Raw genomic sequence first — 22,369 nt, forward strand, 5'->3', positions numbered from 1 at the left:
CATGGGGCCCTCCGGGATAGGTGGACCCCCGGGACCCTTCCGGTGGTCCCGGTACAATACCGGTGACCCCCGAAACTTTCCCGGTGGCCGAAACTTGACTTCCTATATATAATTCTTCACCTCCGGACCATTCCGGAACTCCTCGTGATGTCCGGGATCTCATCCGGGACTCCGAACAACTTTCGGGTTTTCGCATACTAATATCTCTACAACCCTAGCGTCACCGAACCTTAAGTGTGTAGACCCTACGGGTTCGGGAGACATACAGACATGACCGAGACGCCTCTCCGGTCAATAACCAACATCGGGATCTGGATACCCATGTTGGCTCCCACATGTTCCACGATGATCTCATCGGATGAACCACGATGTCGAGGATTCAATCAATCCCGTATACAATTCCCTTTGTCAATCGGTACGTTACTTGCCCGAGATTCGATCGTCGGTATCCCAATACCTTGTTCAATCTCGTTACCGGCAAGTCACTTTACTCGTACCGCAATGCATGATCCCGTGACTAACTCCTTAGTCACATTGAGCTCATTATGATGATGCATTACCGAGTGGGCCCAGAGATACCTCTCCGTCATACGGAGTGACAAATCCCAGTCTCGATCCGTGCCAACTCAACAGACACTTTCGGAGATACCCGTAGTGCACCTTTATAGCCACCCAGTTACGTTGTGACGTTTGGTACACCCAAAGCATTCCTACGGTATCCGGGAGTTGCACAATCTCATGGTCTAAGGAAATGATACTTGACATTAGAAAAGCTCTTAGCAAACGAACTACATGATCTTGTGCTAGGCTTAGGATTGGGTCTTGTCCATCACATCATTCTCCTAATGATGTGATCCCGTTATCAACGACATCCAATGTCCCTTGTCAGGAAACTGTAACCATCTATTGATCAACGAGCTAGTCAACTAGAGGCTTACTAGGGACATGGTGTTGTCTATGTATCCACACATGTATCTGAGTTTCCTATCAATATAATTCTAGCATGGATAATAAACGATTATCATGAACAAGGAAATATAATAATAACCAATTTATTATTGCCTCTAGGGCATATTTCCAACAGGCTACGGCTCGACTTGAGTCTCGAAGGGCACGTTGCGCCTCAAGTGCTTGAGGTTCACGTAGTTGTTGTTCTTGGCGTTGTGCCTCGGCGTCTTGTGCATCTTGGTGTTGTCGCGCTCGCTCCTCTTTTTCTTGTTGGCGTTGATGTTGTCGTTCTCGTGCTTGCGTGAATGTATCTTGGTTTTGACGATGTCAAAGCTCTTGAGAGTCGGTGTCGTGTAGAGGATTGCGGTTAGCTTGACGGTCTTGACGCGCGGCACGACGAAGAGTATTCGATGTCGGTGTACTTGAACCGGAGATAGTGTCGTCGGAGTGTCGACTTGAGCGGCTCCGTCTTGAAGAGGACGAAGTTGTAGAAGAACAGTTGACCATCATGGTTCGGATATCTTCTTTGAGGGAACTCATGGATGTGTCGAAGTAGTCTCTTGTACGTTGCTCGGATTGTCATAGGTCGGTGGCGAGATTGTCGATGCGATCGCCCAAAGTAAGTTGTTCTTGATGCAAAGCTCGATGTGCGCCAAATAGTTGCGCCTTGGTGACGTAGGAGGTCATGTCAGCGTCTTGCTCCAAGAAGAGTGGGTCGGTAGAAGTACTTGGCCTATCCATCATTCCAAACAAAGATATGTGAGTGGGAGAAAAAGAAGAACCAATACCAAATGTACCTTGACCGATGTTGCAGATGGATCAATGATCACTCCAATGTGTAACAAGGAAATAGCACAATTGGTACCAATTCTTGTCGGTTCCTCACACCTACACAAGTAAAAGCTTATGGTGGAGCTTGGTTAGGATGGTGGCACAATTTTTTATGTGAAAGTAAGCAAGATTCAATAATGTTGGAAAAGATTCGTGACTTGTAAATGCAACAAGTAGACCAATAGCAAGATATGGTACATGGAAACACAACACACGGAAAGATAAATGGGGTCGTGCGACCAAGGGTGAGCCAAAATGTGGAATCCATGAAAATGCTCTTGCTGCACAACACTAGAGAGACGCTAGCACGATTGCACAATAGGCGGATACGAATTTGTGCACAACCTACTAAGCAAAAATGCAACAACTTCTATCCCAAGTATGCTCTATGTATAATGTTCCGATGATAAGATCCAAGATGATCGAGTATGACAACCTTAATGTTGTATGATGCTATGGTTCTTGCTTATAAGCTCTTTGCTTATCTTTCCCTTTTGCTTAAAAGCTTGTTTGGCTCTTTGTTGTTTGAGCTCTTTTCTCATGCAATGCTTCACGAAGCAAGATAGCAATTGTCTATGCAATGACAACTTTGTGACACAAGAGATGATTCCAAGATATGCAACACGATGATAGTATGTATGCTATGGGAAGTATGATCACTAATGTCCACAAGTCACGTTGCCGGCAATACTCAAAGGCTAGTCTCGATGGGTAAGCTACGCAAAAGTAAGGCTATGGGGTTATCGATGCAAATGCAAGAGAGTATGATGATATCACAAGGTGTAGTCGTTCGTAGTAGTCCTTGGCGAAGATGAGCGGTGGTGATGTTGATGTCGAACCGTCCCTAAGTAGCCGAAACACGATAGGAAACGGTGAGCCACAACTCAAATTCTCAAAATCAAAAGCGACAAAATGTAGTGGAGTTGGTAGCGGTCAAGTGGTGGTATGGTTTGGGTTTGTGGTAGGGTTTGCGGAAGTTAGGTGGTGGTGGTCGAAGTGGGTATTCGGAGGCGTAGGCGGTGGTGTCAAAAACTGCAGAAAATGCAGTTTCGTCAGGGGAAGCCGGATGATCCGGGCCAGGAGCCGGATGATCCGGGCAGGTCAATCTTGCTCGGGGATGGCTCGGGATGAACACGAAAATGGCCACAAATTCGGGGAATTCGCGGATTTTGGAGGGATTGCGAGGTGGAGATGGTGGGGGAAGGTAAGATCCACTTGCAACACAACAAATTCACGGATCAAAACCAACAAAACATCATCAAAACTCACAAATCACAAGAAAAAAATTTGGGGCTATTTTTTGTGGGGATTTTCGGATTAGGACGAAAAACAACAAAATCAAGCTAGAAAATGAAGAGGGGAGGCTCCGAAATCGTGATCAACGTGGCTCATGATACCAAGATGATGTAGGGTGGAACCCTATACGACCGATCTTTCACGAAAGGAGCGGATCCCTACTAAGGACACGAAGAACACGAGGGGAAAACGAGAGAAAACACAAGAGGAAACACGAGAGAATCACTCAACCAACAAGAATAGATCACACATGCGCTAGATCGATGAACACAAAGGTGAGATACAAGATCCAAAGTCAAAAACGGACGATACAAACGGTAACCGGTTCTTCTCCTAGAGGAGGTCTTGATGGGGCCACCCAAGAGGGGGTCTTGAATCCAAGGGGATCTTCTTCGTAGAGGGGCTGCGGTCACTCTCGAGGAGACGATCCGTATGGATGAGCAAAAGCTATCCTCACATATGAGCTACTACTTTGCTAACCCTAAAAATGGGGAGGAGAAGGTCTATTTATAGCCCAAGGGGCGAGGGGGTAAGTGAGGGGACGAAACGGGTACACGGGCCTCGGCCCAAGTCACGCACGCAGGCGGTGGCCAGATGATCCGGGAGTTGGTCCGGATGATCCGGGCTTCGGTGGTCCGGATGATCCGGGTCGGCGTCCGGATGATCCAGCTGTGTTGGAGCAGCTGCGGGAGGGCCGGATGTCCGGGTCCTGGTCCGGACGTCCGGGTGTGGCCGGATGATCCGGTTTCATGTTGAAGCTTCGGGTGTCGTTGGGCATTGTAGCTGGATCGTCTGGGCCGGGGTCCGGATCATTAGGGCTGGGGCCGGATCGTCCGGACGGCGGTCCGAATCGTCCAGGCTTCTGCTGACTTAGCCCTTCTTCTACTCCGTCTTCACGTCCATCTTCGTCTTCGGATTCTCCTTGCTCCTTGGCGTCTCCATGGCTAACTCCTTGGTACCTGAGCATGCACAATGTCTCCGTTTGAGGTAGTAGCCATGTCTCATGTTCATCGAAGTGGAATTGTGAGAGGAGAGATGTCACCTCGGTTTTGAGAGCTCTTGCACGTGATCGAGTCATGGGTCCACTAGCCACTTGGTGAGACGATGGTAGGTTCATGGGGATGACCTTGGGATGCTCCGCATCAGGGTTGCTCTCAAACGACAAAAGCCGTGCACTAACTCTGAGCAGCCACCAATTTATGGTGTAGGGGGTGGGCTATTTATAGCCACTAGGCAACCCGACCTGATTTGTCCGAAATGACCCTGGGTCACTAAGGAACTGACACGTGTTCCAACGGTCAGATTTCAAACACACACGGCAGCTTGACTTGGGCTACAAGTAAAGCTGACTCATCCAGCTCTGGATAAGATTTGCTCTCATTGTCTTCGCTCGAAGACATAGGATTTGGTTGAGCATCACTTCAGTCACTCTGACTTTGTTCACTTGGACCCCACTTAGCAGTACGGTGGTTCCTATGACTGTGACGCCCAGATAATTAGGCTACAGTAATCCCACGTTAATGATGCCATGTCACCCCGGTTTCTGTGCTAATCTCGCGTTAGTTCGAAAAAAACGATTCAAATTAAAATTTTAAAATAAAAACAAACAACAAAAGTTTTCAAACACTAAAAACTAAAATGTTCACAATATTGCAAAAATTACCAAAGCTGTTATAAAAATAAAACCAACAATTTAGAAACTCCAGAAATGCCCCTAGAAATTAAAACAGCGGACCAACGGCACATCACTTGGCCTTTTCGATTTTTAAAATAATTAAACCTTTTTGAAAGACCTTCAGCTTTTTGTGGCATTGCTATATAATGCAATGATGTTCATGTGACAAGCTCCATGATTTACAAAAGTCCTTTGGTGGTTAAGCAATTAACAAACCAGAGCAAAAATAAAATAAAAACTGTAGAAAAGAAAAAAAAGAAAAAAAAAGAAGCCCCCCCCCCCCCGACTGGGCCTTGGCCCAGTTGGCCGAAGGAGCCAGTCGGCCCAGCCGACTCACTCCCGCACCCCCTGGCCTACTAGGCCTCCTCCACCCCCCGAAACCCTAACCCCCCCACTCCCCCTCTCGCTCCCCATCCCCCCGATCCAGAACTGGATCGGGCCGAACCCCGACGCCGTGCGCCGACGCCGGCGCCCGTCCCCGCCTGCGCCCGTCGCTCGGACTTGCCGGACCTCCTCGCCGGCCTGCCTCCCCTGCGTCGCCGTCGTCCCCGACCTCCTCCCCGCGCCCACTGCCCCGTACCCTGCCACTCCCCCTGTGAGCTCCTCCCCCTCGCTGTTTTCCTCGCTCACACACGGCGCCCGCGCTGTCCCCGCCGCGGTCACCGCCCCCTCCTGGCTCCAGCGCGCGCGCACCGCACCAGGCGACCCTGCGCCCGCCCGCGGTGGCCTGCTGTCGCCGCTCTACACGCCCAGCGACGGCCGCGCCCCTGCCTCCGCCCTCCCGCTCGCGACCCTCGGCCCCGCTCCGCTGCTCTGCTCCGCGCTGCCGCGCTCGCCGCCTCCACCACCGCGCCCCACGGCCCCCCTCCGTTCGCCCTCACCACCTCCGCGGCTTGTGCGCCCCGCCCTCGGCCTCGTCGCCGCTTCGACCTGGGGGCCACGTCGTGCCGCCCCCGCGTGTTGGTCGCCGCTCAGGCTTGACCCCGCCCACGGCGCTCGTCGCCGGGTCCGCCCGCACCACCGCCCATCGCCCACGCCCGCCTGTGGCCCCTGGGCCACTGCCAGGTGGGGCCTCGCGCCCCTGAGCCACCGCCCCTGGGCCCGAACCCCCTATGGGCCACAGACAGGTGGGCCCCGCTCCCAGAACGTAATAAAAAATGATTTAAAAAATTAAATAAATAAAAATATATAAATAAATAATTAAGATAATTAATTAACTTAATTAATCCTGTTAATATTAACTAATTAAGATTAATTAACTTAATAACTAATTAACCTAATTAACTACTGTTAATTAGCTAACAGTCCCTGACAGGTGGGACCCACCAGTCAGGTTGACCAGGTCAACGGTCAACGTTGACTGCTGACGTCATGCTGATGCATTAATTAAATTTCGAATTAAATTAATTTATGAAATTCTAAAAATAATTTAAATCTTTAAAATTTAATATAAAATAAACCGTAGCTCGGATGGAAAAACTTTGTACATGAAAGTTGCTCAGAACGACGAGACGAATCCGGATACGCAGCCCGTTCGTCCACCACACATCCCTAACCTATCGAACTCGCAACTTTCCCCCTCCATTTCATTTGTCCGAAAATGCGAAACATCGGGAATACTTTCCCGGATGTTCCCCCCCTTCGCCGGTACCACCTACTGCCGCGTTAGGACACACCTAGCACCGCTCATTGTCATGTCACGCATCGTCATGCTTATGTTTGCATTGTATTTACTGTTTCTTCCCCCTCTTCTCTCCAGTAGACTACGAGACCGACACTGCTGCTGTCCAGTTCGACTACGGAGTTGACGACCCCTCCTACTTGCCAGAGCAACCAGGCAAGCCCCCCCCTTGATCACCAGATATCGCCTATTCTTCTCTATACTGCTTGCATTAGAGTAGTGTAACATGTTACCGCTTTCCGTTAATCCTATCCTGATGCATAGCCTGTCCTTGCTTCTACTGTTGTTACCTTTACCTGCAATCCTACATGCTTAGTATAGGATGCTAGTTTTCCATCAGTGGCCCTACATTCTTGTCCGTCTGCTGTGCTATACTATCGGGTCGTGATCACTTGGGCGGTGATCACGGGTATATACTTATATACTATATACATGACACATGTGGTGACTAAAGTCGGGTCGGCTTGTAGGAGTACCCGCAAGTGGATCTTTGTGGCGGAGCGATAGGGCAGGTTGAGACCACCTAGGAGAGAGGTGGGCCTGGCCCTGGACGGCGTCCGCGGTTACTTCAACATAACACGCTTAACGAGTTCTTGGTATTTGATCTGAGTCTGGCCATTTGGTCTATACGCACTAACCAGCTACGCGGGAACAGTTATGGGCACTCGACGTCGTGGTATCAGCCGAAGCTCTTTTTGACGTCAGCGACGGAGCGGCGCGCGCCGGATTGGACTGGAACGCCACTAGGCTAGGTCTGCTTCCGGCCGCCCTCGCAACGTGCAGGTGTGCAATGGGCGATGGGCCCAGACCCCTGCGCGCATAGGATTTAGACCGGCGTGTTGACCTCTCTGTTGATCCTAGGTGGGGTTGCGACGTGTTGATCTTCCGAGGCCGGGCATGACCCAGAAAAGTGTGTCCGGCCAAATGGGATCGAGCGTGTTGGGTTATGTGGTGCACCCCTGCAGGGAAGTTTATCTATTCGAATAGCCGTGTCCCTCGGTAAAAGGACGACCCGGAGTTGTACCTTGACCTTATGACAACTAGAACCGGATACTGAATAAAATACACCCTTCCAAGTGCCAGATACAACCCGGTGATCGCTCTCTAACAGGGCGACGAGGAGGGGATCGCCGGGTAGGATTATGCTATGCGATGCTACTTGGAGGACTTCAATCTACTCTCTTCTACATGCTGCAAGATGGAGATGGCCAGAAGCGTAGTCTTCGACAGGATTAGCTATCCCCCTCTTATTCTGGCATTCTGCAGTTCAGCCCACTGATATGCCCCTTTACACATACCCATGCATATGTAGTGTAGCTCCTTGCTTGCGAGTACTTTGGATGAGTACTCACGGTTGCTTTTCTCCCTCTTTTCCCCCTTTCCTTTCTACCTGGTTGTCGCAACCAGATGTTGGAGTCCAGGAGCCAGACGCCACCGTCGACGACGACTCCTACGGCACTGGAGGAGCCTACTACTACGTGCAGCCCGGTGACGACGACCAGGAGTAGTTAGGAGGATCCCAGGCAGGAGGCCTGCGCCTCGTTCGATCTGTATCCCAGTTTGTGCTAGCCTTCTTAAGGCAAACTTGTTTAACATATGTCTGTACTCAGATATTATTGCTTCCGCTGACTCGTCTATGATCGAGCACTTGTATTCGAGCCCTCGAGGCCCCTAGCTTGTATTATGATGCTTGTATGACTTATTTATGTTTTAGAGTTGTGTTGTGATATCTTCCTGTGAGTCCCTGATCTTGGTCGTACACATTTGCGTGCATGATTAGTGTACGGTCAAACCGGGGGCGTCACAATGACTCAACAAAGAAGAAAAGGAAACTACGAAACAACTATGTCTTCGCACTCCATAGTCTTCACGTGAATGTCTTCTCGAGTCATAAACTTCGATGTGATTGTCTTCATATACCACCATTGTCTTCAATGTCTTCATACATTTTTAGGGGTCATCTCCGGTAGGTAAACCGAATCAATGAGGGACTACTACCTGTGTTATCCTGCAATTCTCACAAACACATTAGTCCCTCAACCAGGTTTGTCGTCAATACTCCAAAACCAACTAGGGGTGGCACTAGATGCACTTACAAACACCAACTTCCCTGACTTGCTTGCTGAAATCCACGCCTCCCCTCCCCGCTACCGCCATATTAGATGGCTATGCGTGGAGGTTCTTGCCTGGACGCTTTGGACCGTCCCCAATAAGCTTGTCATTCAGAAAGTGCCTCTTCGACGTGCAACTGACGCAATCTTCAAAATGTGTGGTTACTTGCAGCTCCGGCGGCTGCTTAGCCGCCCTCAGGACCGGGACACCATCAACACTCTCCTCGCCGACCTTCGGTCGATGGCCTTCCGCTTGGCGCCCCCGCTCCCTCCGCCTCCCCCGGAGCCCGACTAGTTCCTCTTTCTGCGCTCCGTGTGTGCGAGTTTTTTTTCTGTTTTCAGGGCTTGTTGAGTTGTGCCCTCAGCACTAACCCTTGGATACCTCTCTATTTGTGAGACTTTTGTGTGTGTGTGTGTGAACCTTGTTGGATGTTTGGTTTGGGCGGTTGCTTTATAATATAAAGCGGGACGAAAGCCTTTTTCGGTAACTTTCTTGATAGGCTTGCCATCGTTGTAAAGTTGGCGCTTGACCATGTCGCATGCCTCCGTACCAGGCATCCAGGGAAGGTGTTGCCTGCCACCATCACCGTCCTCCATGTCGATGACCTCTCCCATGCACTAGCAGTGTTGTGGCTGCCCGCCGTCAAACTGGAGGACGCCCGCCTCAAGGTCCCGTTGGCTGCCAGCTAAGTCAAGCCAGTGTGCACGACGTCTTTCGTGCGGCAAAAAACAACAAACTTATAGAAAAACACAACCGTCTTAATAAAAAAAATGCCCACGAAACAGACCGCCTCGTCACAAACTGGCAAGCAAAAGCAAAGGCTCCGCGGTCAAGTCCGTTAAACGTCAAGAGAACATCGAGCCAGGCGCACATGCATACGCATGTCAAACAAAGTGCCAGGCCAGCTTCACCATCACCTCACTGCTGCAAAAGAAGGTGGAGACTGAATGAACACTAGCAGTGGCACGCTCGATCGTGCTGGCGCGATGGGGAGCTCGCGGGCGCAGACACGACTTGCATGTCACGATCGAACCAGCCTGAACGGTGCAAAAGCGCCGACATGAGGGTTCGGTTGGACCATTGCGCGCGACCGGCGTCACGAGCGGCACGTACGACCCGACTGTCGTGCCCGCACCAACCTAGTGCGGGGGCAAAGACAGTCGATAGGCGGGTCCGTGGCCCGCTGTGCACGGGGTTGCGCGCGGGATGCCACGGCCAACGCCGCCGGGCGGTGTCTATTTCTTAGCTCACTGATTCTTTTTCCTCGACCGGCTGAGCGTTTCGCGTGAACGAGGCAAGACAGCTAGGACCAAAGGTTGCCAACGCCAACGGTGTTAATAGCTGCCCCCTATGAGACACGGGCGGCGGATGCAACGCGTGGGCCGGCCAGCGCCGCGGGTGCAATGCAGAGCTTGGCCGACCTAACTGGCTCGCCCACATGCGCCGGCTCACTCAAGTGTGACACAGGACCCACGCGCGAGCCAGCGCAGGCGAGTGCGACACACGCCTCACATGTCGCGACCGGACCATCCCTGCATGGGACTAGGATGCCGACAGACGGGTCCGGCTCACACGTCGGGCACGAGACAATGCGTGAAAAGGTCATCACATGTGCGCCCTCCGCCGCGCAATGACAATGGCCCAGGACGCACCTTAGGTCCACCCGTCATGGACCATGGAGGCGGGTCTCCTTGGCGCGCGTCACCCGGGAAGATCGGACAACGCGGAGAGCCCCTCGTGGCATGCCAACCAGAAATGGACAGTGCCGAGGCTCTCTTTGCCCTCGAAGCTCCCGAAGAGGCGGGTACTCTAGAATGCTTTTATAGGAGTAATGACACACACGTCATGCGTTCTCGAGAAAAAAAGGAAGCAACATAAACACCAACGATTAGATTCAACAACTATTAGAGACATCAACAAGGTGTACTACAACAAACAGGAATGCTAAGCAAATATACAAGAAGAACGAACCTTTTTAGGAAAATCTTTGGGGATTTTCAGCAAATATACTTCTATGGTTGTTCATATTTGTTTGTCGTGTGTACAAAACACAACGCCAGGGGCAAGGGATGCCCCCTTTCCTTGTTTGGTGAACACAACGCCAGGGGCAAGGGATGCCCCCTTTCCTTGTTTGGTGAGGGGCACAGCTTTACTAAAGACTATCTCTACAAGATGGTGATTTTATCCAGGTTCGAACAACTGAGAAGTGTGACACCCTACGTCCTGCTAGATTTATTCATTGGAAATAGTGAATGAAGTTTACAAGAGTCAGTTTATGTTACCGGGGCTAGCTGGGACTAGGAAACGATCTCTAACGTACTGGAGTGAACTCTCTCGGAGTCGAACCCTTATATACGTAGCTTGGGCTTCCTTTTATCATTGCAAGGGGTCGCCACAGTAGCTACAATGTAGTGGGTATAGTATTGGTACAATTGAATACCCACCACATTAAATGCGGGGTATGTGGCGCTGTATCATGTTGTCGAGAGTAGGCACATGTTTCATCGCACCGGCTTTATTGACAGCCCACCATTTACCGTGACATGCAGCGGGTGAGGTGTCGCGCATGGGGTAAAAGGGATGGTGTGAATCACCTCGCATGCCACCTAATCTCTAGGGATGCCCTGTCTGTTTCACAACTCGCCCCGCGCCACCGTAGGCCGTCGCATGCCTATGTTACAACTGCTCTGCCATAGACCCAAGCTATCCCGCAGCCACACCCACCGTTGACTGGTCATTGGTGGGCAGGATGTTCACAGGAGGTGGACGCCAGGGCAGCCATTGCCAGGTGGCAATCCCTTGTCAAGGCAATCTTGGTCTTGACATTGTCAACGGTGTCAGAGGGCACCTCCTCAAGCATGTTGTTGTTGGCAGTGAGAGTCTTTTACAAGGGTTTCACCACACCAAGACACGAGGGCCGTCCTCTTGTGGCGGCCGCCTCTAGCGATGAGAGGACCCTCCAAAGCAAGCAAGAACGAGACTCGTGAGAACGATTCTTCAAAGAGAAACACGGCTGCACAAACCAGAGAAACAAAACCCTGCAACCACCAGGACATAAACATTGCCGGGTCCAACCCTGAGTTTGCCGCCTCGCTTAATTCTTGCAAAGGTTATCACAAGGTATTTTACTAGATGTGATACTAACGATTTATTCGTTTCTAATCCGATAAAGGACATTTGTTGTTATCAAGAAAAACTATCAAAACATACGAAGTAGGAAAGTAAGGGTGTCCCGATTCAACTTCTCACGAATGAGAATATTAGTTCATATTCACATTATTAGTTTTCTTTCGAAAAAGAGCAGCTACCAACCAGCAGCAAGATTACACGAGTGAGGAGGTAAATCCTTTGAAAAAAGAGAAAAAAATAGAGAGAGAGGAAGAAAGAAGCAAAATACTGAATGCGTCAGTCTGCTTTAGTGTATTGATAAGAAACGTTACTCCAAAATGGCACTCATAGTAAAACAGAACGTAACCCTTCGCCCTTGCCGGCGGAAGGGCTCCGTTTTAGATGCTTTTCTGAATTTTGTTAGGGTTTGCGCCATGCTCAAGAAGATGAGGCGGCGTCGGCTTCTTGAAGATGGAATAAGGTCCTCCCCGCCTAGCCCCAGTTCCTGTGATGTTTTAAGCATCGTCGGAAGGCGTGTGGGGGTTTGTCTCTGGCGGATCTCGTGGGATCCGGTAGGCATTTGTCTTCGGTGGATCCGACTGGATCCGGTTTTCGTTCGTCTACGTCTGTGTGCCTGCAGGTTGGATCCTTCCGGTCTATTCTTCTCTTCATCGACGATGGTTACTGTTCTGGTGCGCTGGTCCTATGGGGCCTTAGCACGACGACTTTCCGACTGTCTACTACAACAATGTTTGCCCGACTCCGACGAGGGAGGGGCGATGACGATGACGTGCCTTCGGCTCGCTTCAGTGCTTGCAGTCGTCGCTAGGTGGTCTACGAACTTGGATGTAAAATTTACATCTAGTGTTCTTTGTACTACCTTGACAGTTGATGAATAGATCGAAAGTTTCTCGAAAAAAAATGGCACTCATAGTGCTTCCTTTTAACAATGGAGAAATAAACCCGCAAAAAAGAAACCAATGGAGAAAATGAAAGGGGAGGGAAACGGAGAGACGGACGCAGGAGAGACAGAGGATAGAAAAGTGACGACGCGCTTCCTCTCTGTGAGCTGTGACCGTCGTCCAGAAGAAAACCCACCTCCGCCCGCATCGCACCTCCGGGACCCTTACGGACGCCGGCCGAGGAAGCCCCCGAATTCAGGTCTCTCTCTTCCCGTTGCTTCTTCACTTCTTCGTCCCGTTGCCGCAGACCGCGCGCTTGGCATCCTCACTTGTTCTTGTTCTGGAGTAGAGGGTTTTTCAGGCTCCCACTTTCTCATTTTTGACGAAACAGGGATTCAGGGTTTTTGCGCTGCAAGTTCATCTTGGCTTTCTTTCGTGATCGATCGACGGGTAGCTTTTTAATCGATCTGCTCGTGGAGTGGGATTTCTACTTCTTGTTCTCTTTTCTTTATTTTTTTCGCGGGTAATAATTTTGACGAGCCGAGCCGTGGCAATTATTTTGACCAAGATTGGCTCTGCCTCTCAAGATTCTGCATGTTCTTAACCCTCATCGACAATGTGCTGCTCCCCGCGGAGTAGGAGAGTATTTAGTAGCAGCGTGGGGGTATTCACTTACCCTTTCTGGCTTTTCCCCACTCTTTCTCCAAGCCCCCAAAACCCTCTTTTCCCCTCCTCCTCTTCTTCTTCCTCTGCTCTGCTCCCGGATTCTGCTTTGCTTGTTGGTGTTGCTAGGTATCTCGAGGACCCAAGCACACAATCCATCTCCCCCTCTGTTTATTTTGCTCTTTGTTTTGTGTTCTTAGTTATTGTCGCTCTCTGCTTCTGCCCTATCTTGCTCCTGATCGTTCTTCGGTCTCTACTCTACTGAGTGTTGCGCTTCGTCGAGGCCCTCTGCCCTATCTTGATTCCTTCTCCTTCCGTTGCCTTCACTTTACTCCATCTGTTTTGTGTGGTATTTTGCATCATCTGCTTCTACCTTTACCTGACATGTGGTATGATTTAATCTCACTTGTAGAGGAGAAGAGAAGAGGAAGGGGCAGATCTATCATCTATGGGCAACTGCAAGAGTTCATGTATGTAGCTCTCTTATAAACTGAAAGTGAGGTGCAATTTACAGCATTAATTCCTTGGCAAAAGTCAGGGTAAGAAGATGACATCCTAGCTCTGAATTGAAGAGCACTTACTCTCACCATCATGCTCATAAATTAGCAAGATGCCTAGCTAGTCATGTGTTGAGTATATCACTCTCCTTATGTAGAAACACAAAGCTGTTTGAGTGCTGGTCTTGATGTCTTATTGGTTAGAAGCAATACTACAATGCTAATGACATAGTACTAGAAGCAAGTACCTGAATGATATCTTGTTGATTGGAAACACAGTGTCTTCTGCCTTATTCTACCCCTGATTGGTGACATGAATAAATATGTGCATCCAAGATTTTGATTCATTTATTAATCAGAAGATAAAAAACTTATATGCATGTATCCCATTCTTGCGGTAGTCGATATTGTAGTTTGTTTATTTGGATCTGCAACATGACATGAATTTTATCATAGCCTGTTCTCTCTTTCTTTGTTTTGTAATTTTAAGTTATTGCATTTGTGCAAATATCAGCTCGGGCACTGCTAGGAAAAGCCCATGTTGTTCCGGATGCTGAATGGAGGATGCAGGACTTTGGAAAGACCCATGTTCCAGATCTAGAATGGAGGATTCATGACTTCTCATCGCTGCTTGAGACGGGAGCTAAGTCAGCAACATCTGCCACTTTTCACTGCTCTGGGTATAACTGGTATGCACCATAATTGCAAAAGAAACTCTGCAAAATTCAGGTATTAGATGTACTAGTAGGTATATACACGTGCAATGCACGTCTTAATATAACGGAGTGATTTTGGTAAAAGAAATAAAAAAGGTCAAAGATTTGCTAATAGATTCGGGCAAAAAGAAATATAGTGATGTACGAATGCAGATATTAATTAAGTAGGAATTAATATTCGTTCCTCCTGCAAAAGAAAAGAATTAGTACTCATACAAAAACTGTACATTCACATCTAAAACAACTATAGGTTCATGTAGAAAGTTGTATGTTACTCTATTTTCTTTTTCTCCTCATTCTCCTCCCAAACCATCATGCCTGGGCTCAAGTAGTCATGCGCTCAAGCAGCACTGCAGCAAGCCGGCAATATGGCCCATGAGGCACCGCATTTTTTTTATGGGCTTCTTTTCTCTGGAAGGGCCACATGAATGTTCTATAACACAGAAGAGGCAATAGCAGTCTACTGTTCATGGCGAATCCTACTGATCTTAGCCCTTGGATTTTGGGGACCAACAGTTATGATTGATGCTCTAGATCCAATTCAAAACTGGTACACTATATAGTAGTGGAGAAATGCCATCTGGTTTGTTTTAGTAGAAAAGGTAATTATATGTTATCCATATACACATTGATTTAGGATGACATTTACTCACAATGATGTTTCGATGTAATCAAATTAGTAATCACAATCTCATAAACAAACAGTCAGACGCTAAAACTTGATATGGTGCAGGAAGTGAAGAAATTAGACTTCATTCCTACTTCAGTTATGAATTCTAGACTGACTTTGGCTTCTTCGCATGATTTCATTTACCAGGCACCTGCAAGTAATTCCAATGCATAAAGAAACAGGTTCTGAAACGCCATATGTTGCTCTTCATCTTATGACATCCCAAGAAAGGATGGTGCCAGGTCACACGGTGCATGTGGTTTTTGAGTTGTCAATATACAACCATTCAAAAGGAATGTACTGTGGATGCAAAGGTAGTCTCATGGATGTGTTTTTTCAATCACATCCATCATATTGCAGCTACAAATCCATACTCATATGTGTGTCATAAGTTTGGGATATAAATACCATGATTCCACCATCATTACAAGGCAATATTTGTAAATATTGAAATATGATCAAATACAACGTTTTCCCATTAACAAGTCACTTTCTATTTGCTTTGCTGTCAAGTTTCTCTGTAGATCTTCAGGAATGTGTCACATTTGAGACTACTATGGTTCAAAACGGCATACACATGTTCTCTTAAAATTTGATTATCATTATTTGGACGTAAATATTTGGTGCAAGGTTGGTTAGATTATTTGGTAATATTTGCTTCTTGCATACAAGTTGTCGTTCTCTAATCTTCTAAGTTCTAACCTTTAGCTAAATGCAGCTGGCTGCAACTTTGATTTCAAGAATGCCCACTCGAAGGAAAATTGCTTGATTCCTCTCCAGGAGCTACTGAACTCATCTGCTTTTCTAGTTGATGATAACTGTGTCTTTGCTGTGGAGATATTAAAAATTGATGCCTCTTCTCCTAAAAAGAAGGCTGTTGTGCTTCAGAAGAAAGCTACCACAGTTCAGAACCTATTTGTCCAGAGGAAGGGGTTTGTCAAAGGGACATACACTTGGACCATGAACAATTTCCTTGAACTGGACTTGAAGTACTTCGTCCGTTCTCCTACATTTGAAGCTGGCGGACAGAAATGGTATACATCTGTTACCACTTAGGCAGTTACATCACAAATGATGTATATAAACAGTGCATGTGTAATCCAACATTTTAGCTTATATGTATCCTTTAGCTTACCATACCTGGTCGGTTCACTAGTTTCATAGTGGAAAGAAGCTTCCTGTTTAATGTTTTATGCCAACGGACATTAGCGATGGCGGGATTTTTGTGGAAGGCAAGGTCCTTGAGATATTCCAACTAGATAGTTTAGCTTGATCTCTAAGCATGAAACCAAACTGTACTTCTAGTATATTTACAGATATGCGGTAGCACATTCCAATTTCAATAGAAAGGGGTTTTGTCATCATGATGTACCGAAATTCAGGAACCAATTTGAAACAATGTAGTACTAAAATCTATGTTGGCATATAAAAATTTCATGGTCATATGTTATGTTGTTTAGGAGATTTTTCCCAGAAATTTTGTTCTCATGTATATATGTGGTATCACTGGTTCTGGTATGTTCTCCCAGAAATTTCATTCTCATGCATATATTTTGTATCACTGGTTCTGGTATGTGTCACATACCATCAATTATTTTGGCAGATTGTTTTTGCTGAACATTGTATTATCTTGTACTGTAGTCATGGTTTGCTTAGATTTTTTGTACAATTTAGTAATACCACGAAGTTGTGTCCAAAGATAATGGCATTCTACACCCAAACTCAGCCACAACTTTCTTATTTCAATAGCTAACCACATTCTGCAAATACATTTTCCGGGGTACTTAATTATATTTTTGTCAACAGGTACATCGGCATGTATCCGCGTGGTGACTTGTACAGCACTGATTGCCTCAGTTTGTACTTATACCTGGATGCCTGGGATGAGATCCGTCTTGAGTCCAAGAAGGTGGTTGTAATGACTCTGTCCATCCTGGACCAAAAGAATGGGAAGCACTTGACTGTAACTTCAGGTTCAGCTCTCCTTAGCAAGTATCACTGCTATTGATATGTGTGATTTAAGAAGCTAGTGTCTGTAACCTCATTATTATTACAGTTGATCTTACTTTTTTCTTGATCACAGGTCTCTGGGTGTTTACGGGTGGACATGGCTTGGGATGGGCTGATTTCCTTAGACTCAGTCAACTCAAGGACCCTTCTGGAGGCTATGTTGTGGGATCGAGCTGCATTGTGAAGCTAGATGTTTACCTCATGGCCTGATGGAGAGATAATGCTATTTAATCCTAGCTACTAATAACCGGACTTATATATGAGACAATGTTGTGGTAGCAGTACTAAGAACTTGTGGAATGATTAGTAGTAGTAATGAAAGCCGGATTTGAGAAGTGAGATGATTTCACGCATATATATTTCTACGTATATGTGTCGGACAGAAATATGTTACTGGAAGTACTTGTATATGCATGGATGATACAGCTATGTCGTTCTGCTTGCCTCGATTACATGCATGCTGGATTCAGCTGAACACTTTGGTTATCTTTCGCTTGGTTTATGCGGATCATGTCCCCAATAGATAACAGGATAGGAGTCTAGGGAGCTTATCCTCTTTTCTGCCTTACCGGTTGTACTTTTATTTTCTTTGTCTTTGCTCTGCTTGCGAGCTGTAATACCTTCATGACTTTGGGATACTTCGAGAATTTTTAATAAGATGGCTGCATGCATCATTATGATGCAGAGGCCGAGGGCACGCCTCCATTTTCAAAAAAAATGTCCCCAATAGATGAACCATGGTTCAATGTAAAGCGCTTTGCGTCTATGGTTTATTTTGAGAAGGAAAAGAGGCTCTTTCCTTTGTCTGCCGTCCATTCGTTTCGATCTCCAGGAGGAGGAGGAGGATCAGGGCGTTTAACTTGTCCTGGTCCAAACTAATTTCTCCAGGGGTTTGTTGCGGATAATATAATATCCAAACTAATTTCTCCTTAGAGCTGGGAAGGATTCCGTTTTTTTTCTCCAAAAAAAAATAGAGAGGAAGGAGTCCCCACGATCACATCCTCCATATAAATGCCCTCGCCCCCTCTCGCCTCCATTCCTCCAGCGTCGACCATCCAAGCCAGGTCTTCCCAGCTCGATCTGCCCCGGAAGCCAGGTCTTTCTCCTCCCTTGCTTCCTGCTCTGCTGACCATGGGAAATCCAGTCATTTATTCGCCCTTCTCCATCTTTTCACCTACCTCTCTGTGGAAAGAACAAACGATTCCCCGAGCAGAGGGTTTTAGGGTTTTTCTAGACCAGGGGGTTTAGGGGGTTTCAGTGCAAATTCCAAGTTCCTGTAAATTTATCTAATTATTTTAGACAAACCGTTTATGTTTATGGAGTGCAATTTTACTTCTTGATCTCTTATTTATTAATTAGTTCGTCGGGGAAATTCTGTCCTCGGCAAAGCTTAGTTTGGCAGCACAGTTTTTGAAAAAACGAAGTATCCTAAAACCACAGTTTTCTTATGTGTGGGGAACAAATACTCTGGTTTTTAAAAACCATAGTTTTTCTCAGTTTTGTCAAGTCCACCGAAGCGTTTGGCTTATCTTATTTTGCTGCAGTGATAACTACATGGCCGAATAGCACGTGCTAACTTATCAACACCTAAAAAGCAACATCACCGGATTAATCAGCGTGTGCTAGTGTACGACCGGATTAATCACCTGCAGCTACATGGCCATGCACGAGTCAACCTCCTGTGTACGAGTGTGCTCCAATGACCAATCTATTTAGCAAGCTAGCTTTGTTCGAGACGTGCAGAAAGTATTCGGCAACCAGTGAATTCATTATAAAATATACAACAGATAGATGAGTCGGCGGCCGCGGCGACTGATTTTCTGATCAGTGCGTAGATGGCGGTGTCAACAAGCTTAGCACTCTCCCAACGACTTTCACTTGGTTCAGTTTTTAAAAAGAGGTCAGGGCCTTTTTTTAAATACTGCAGAAAAACTACAGTATCAAAGATACCTCAGTATATTAAACTACAGTAATTTTTTGAGCCAAACACTTCAAAGTATTTAATACCAAGGTTTTTTCAGAAACCACAGTATTCCTAAAAAACTCCAAAAATACTTTACTCCCAAACGCACCCGATTGATTTACATCCAAGTGGTAAGTCATTAAGGAATGGTGATTTATGTTTGTGCGGCGTGGTTATTATTTCGTCAAGATTTGCACTACTCTACTTTTGGAGATTACTTACGTGCCTTGTGGTGCTTCCAGAGGAGAGCAGAGGAAGGCTATGGGCAACACCGGGAGTACATGTACGTCTTCTTGGTCCTTTTCTAGTTGAAATTCAGATTGTGCATTATAAACAGAACACAGATACCAATTACAGTGCTCATTTGTTAAACAAAATCAGGTAAAAAGTACATGAATCGTAGCACTTAATTCTTATGGTCCTACAGTTCTAGGTATGCTGCAGAGAATGAAGTTATTGTCATCGCTATCATCTTTAGTACTGTAACTAGCAAGACGATTAGCTACCGGTGCGGTGATTGCTCTTCGACTGGGCTTGTTGCGGTGGTGGCTCTTGTGCCCCTGTGGTGCTCATGCAATAATCATCGATCGTGATCATGGTCGTCTGATCTGTGCTTTGGCTGCCACCGTGAACGCCCATGGCTGATGACCAAACGCACACTTTTTTTGTGACTCAAAAAGAAGGCATGCTAGATTTCTAGAGAACACATGCATACTTGCTGATTACAAGAAGCATTACTTGCTATATATGTACATGTAGGAAGTACTATGACATGTTCCATTCTACGCTTTTTTGGTCCAAGTGAATCTGTTAAGATTACATGCCTTCACGTATGTACACTGTTTGCATTTTCTGCTCAATGAAAAGATGTTCTGCTGCTTCCATACTGCCCATGGTAGATATTGCAGCCTGTTCTTCTGCAAATGCAAAAGCACATTAATTTTCTGAATGGTGCATACGTTCTTTTCCTTTCCCTGGACTGGTATGTAATTTTGAGTTGCTGCCTTTGTGGAAATTTCAGCTCCTGCAAGCTTTAGGAAAGGCTCATGTTCCACATTTACAATGGAAGGTTCATGACTTCTCAGCGCTACTTGAGACAGGAGCCAAGTCAGCAAAATCTGCTCATTTTCACTGCTCCGGGTATAAATGGTATGTATCTTAACTGCAGAAGGATTTTTTACACAATTACTCCCTCCGTTCCTAAATATAAGTCTTTTTAGATATATTTCAATAAGAATTACATACGGATGTATATAGACATATTTTAGAGTGTAGATTCACTCATTTTGCCCCGTATATTAGTCCGCATTGAAATCTCTAAAAAGACTTAAATTTAGGAACGGAGGGAGTACTATGTGTTACATGCAAATATGATGCTTCTCAGTCTAGCATTATTACTAAACCTTTCATTTTGTTTTTAGTAGACAGAATTGCTATCTGTATATCCATATGCAATACTAATTTAGGACCCAAAAAACACTAATATAGGATGTGAATTGCTCTGGCTAATCATGCTTCTGTGAAGTCAAATTGTCAATCATAATAATTCCATTAACAAACATTTTGGTAGGATGCATGAAGTGAAGAAATCAGATTTCATTCTTACTTCAGTTATGACTACTTCTAGACTGATCATGTTTTTACTTTTTTTTTGTCCATCAATTGATTTACCAGGTTCCTGAAAGTGACACCACCAATGCATAATAAACCTGGCGCTGAAACTCCATATGTTGGTCTTTCTCTTAAGCTAGGCCGGACAACCCTGAAGCCGGGTGACACGGTAAATGCCGTGTTTGAGTTATCAGTATACAATCATGCAAAGAAGATATACTGTGGACGCAAAGGTATTTTTTAATTGCTTCTTTGTGCACGTCCAACCTATTACAGTTGGGATTCCCTTCCCTAGTCCTTTGTGACTATGCTATATAAGTTTGAGCTATAATTCTATATTGGGATTTACATTGAACAATGGTACCAACATGGGATTCACTATATTGCTGCCATGTTTGCATATATGCGTAAAGGGTGTGAACGGAGGTTATACATTGTTTGGGGTATGTGCAGCTTACATGCAAGTTTTCACTCACTAATCTTCTAATCTTTAACTGAATGCAGCTAGCCACAATTTTGATTTGAACAATACATGCTCAAAGGATGAATGTTTGATTCCTCTTCAGAAGCTACTAAAATCATCTGCTTTTCTAGTTGATGATAGCTGTGTCTTTGGTGTTAAGATATTAAAAATTAAAGTATGTTCTCCTGAAAAGAAGGCTGTTATGGTTCTGAAGAAGGCTACCACACTTCAAAACCTTTTTATCCAGAAGAAAGGGCTCATCAAAGGGACCTACACCTGGACCATGGACAACTACCATGAATTGGACTTGAAGCGCTATGTTTGTTCTCCTACATTTGAAGTTGGTGGACATAAATGGTACTCATATCTTCCATCAGTTACATATAAATGGTTTTTATTAATAATGTGCATGCAACATTAGCCCATTTATCATAAATGTACCATGCCATGTTACATTACTAATTTCGTAGTGGCCGGAAGTACTTCTCCAGTGCTCTATGCCAACATACATTAGGGACACCCAGATGTCTGTGCAACACAAGTTCCATTGTAACTTCAGATATTCCAACTGAATATCTTAGCCTAATTTCCACGAAAGGAACCAATCAACTCTTGTTCTAGTATATTTAGAGACACCCAGAAACACACTCTGATGCATGACCTAACGAGTTACTGAATATTCAGTCTGCAAACTCGATGATTATGTTTTGATTGCCACTCTACATGTCTGTCAACAGGCATGTTGGCATGTATCCGCATGGTTGCAGACACATCACCGGCCACATCTCCTTGTTCTTATACCTGGAGTCCTCGGATAAGCTCTGTGACGAGTCCGGGAAGGTAGTTGAATTGACTCTATCCATCCTAGACCAAAAGAACGGGAAACACTCCACCATCACTTCAGGTTCAGCTCTCCTTAGCAACTATCAGTGACGACTATAATTTGCTACCTCCTGATTTCAGTTGATCTTACTTTTCTGGTGATCGCAGGTCTCTCGGTGTTTGGAGGTGATAGCAGCTGGGGATGGCCCAAGTTCCTTACAGTCAATAGATTCAAGGATCCGTCTCGAGGCTATGTCCTAGGATCGAGATGCCTTGTCAAGGCAGATTTCACTATTGTTGGCTCCAATGATGGCTAGATCTTTAGCTCATGGCCCTTGCATCCTACTACTCCCTCCGTTCCAAATTACTCGTCGCAGAAATGGATGTATCTAGAACTAAAA

The 22,369-nt window shown here is 46.2% G+C and overlaps 2 protein-coding genes across 2 annotated transcripts; both read left to right on the forward strand.

The window, feature by feature from the left end:
* Nucleotides 1-12,984: 12,984 nt before the first annotated feature.
* Nucleotides 12,985-17,538, forward strand: LOC109740952 (uncharacterized). Its single transcript, XM_045234208.1, has 7 exons — nt 12,985-13,003; nt 13,629-13,686; nt 14,228-14,402; nt 15,247-15,413; nt 15,818-16,133; nt 16,906-17,072; nt 17,183-17,538. Exons 2-7 carry the CDS (start codon nt 13,665-13,667, stop codon nt 17,317-17,319), a joined length of 984 nt encoding a protein of 327 aa, XP_045090143.1. The 5' UTR covers nt 12,985-13,003; nt 13,629-13,664; the 3' UTR covers nt 17,320-17,538.
* A 1,406-nt stretch (nt 17,539-18,944) lies between these two features.
* LOC109740965 (uncharacterized) lies at nt 18,945-21,951 on the forward strand. Its single transcript, XM_073505998.1, has 5 exons — nt 18,945-19,009; nt 19,500-19,554; nt 20,094-20,221; nt 20,747-20,916; nt 21,188-21,951. Exons 1-5 carry the CDS (start codon nt 18,945-18,947, stop codon nt 21,565-21,567), a joined length of 798 nt encoding a protein of 265 aa, XP_073362099.1. The 3' UTR covers nt 21,568-21,951.
* The last annotated feature ends 418 nt before the right edge of the window (nt 21,952-22,369 follow it).

Source organism: Aegilops tauschii, chromosome 1 (genome assembly GCF_002575655.3).
Source record: "Aegilops tauschii subsp. strangulata cultivar AL8/78 chromosome 1, Aet v6.0, whole genome shotgun sequence".
NCBI classification, from domain to species: Eukaryota; Viridiplantae; Streptophyta; class Magnoliopsida; order Poales; family Poaceae; genus Aegilops; species Aegilops tauschii.

What these genes read in the sequence shown, in the direction of transcription:
- LOC109740952 (XM_045234208.1), top strand. Translation starts at nt 13,665, where the DNA reads ATGGGCAACTGCAAGAGTTCAT. An exon ending in GGGCAACTGCAAGAGTTCAT is followed by an intron (nt 13,687 to 14,227) that starts GTATGTAGCTCT and finishes TGCAAATATCAG; the next exon opens with CTCGGGCACTGCTAGGAAAA. An exon ending in GCACTTGACTGTAACTTCAG is followed by an intron (nt 17,073 to 17,182) that starts GTTCAGCTCTCC and finishes TCTTGATCACAG; the next exon opens with GTCTCTGGGTGTTTACGGGT.
- LOC109740965 (XM_073505998.1), top strand. Translation starts at nt 18,945, where the DNA reads ATGGCGGTGTCAACAAGCTTAGCACTCTCCCAACGACTTTCACTTGGT. An exon ending in GGTTCAGTTTTTAAAAAGAG is followed by an intron (nt 19,010 to 19,499) that starts GTCAGGGCCTTT and finishes ATGGTCCTACAG; the next exon opens with TTCTAGGTATGCTGCAGAGA. An exon ending in CACTGCTCCGGGTATAAATG is followed by an intron (nt 20,222 to 20,746) that starts GTATGTATCTTA and finishes TTGATTTACCAG; the next exon opens with GTTCCTGAAAGTGACACCAC.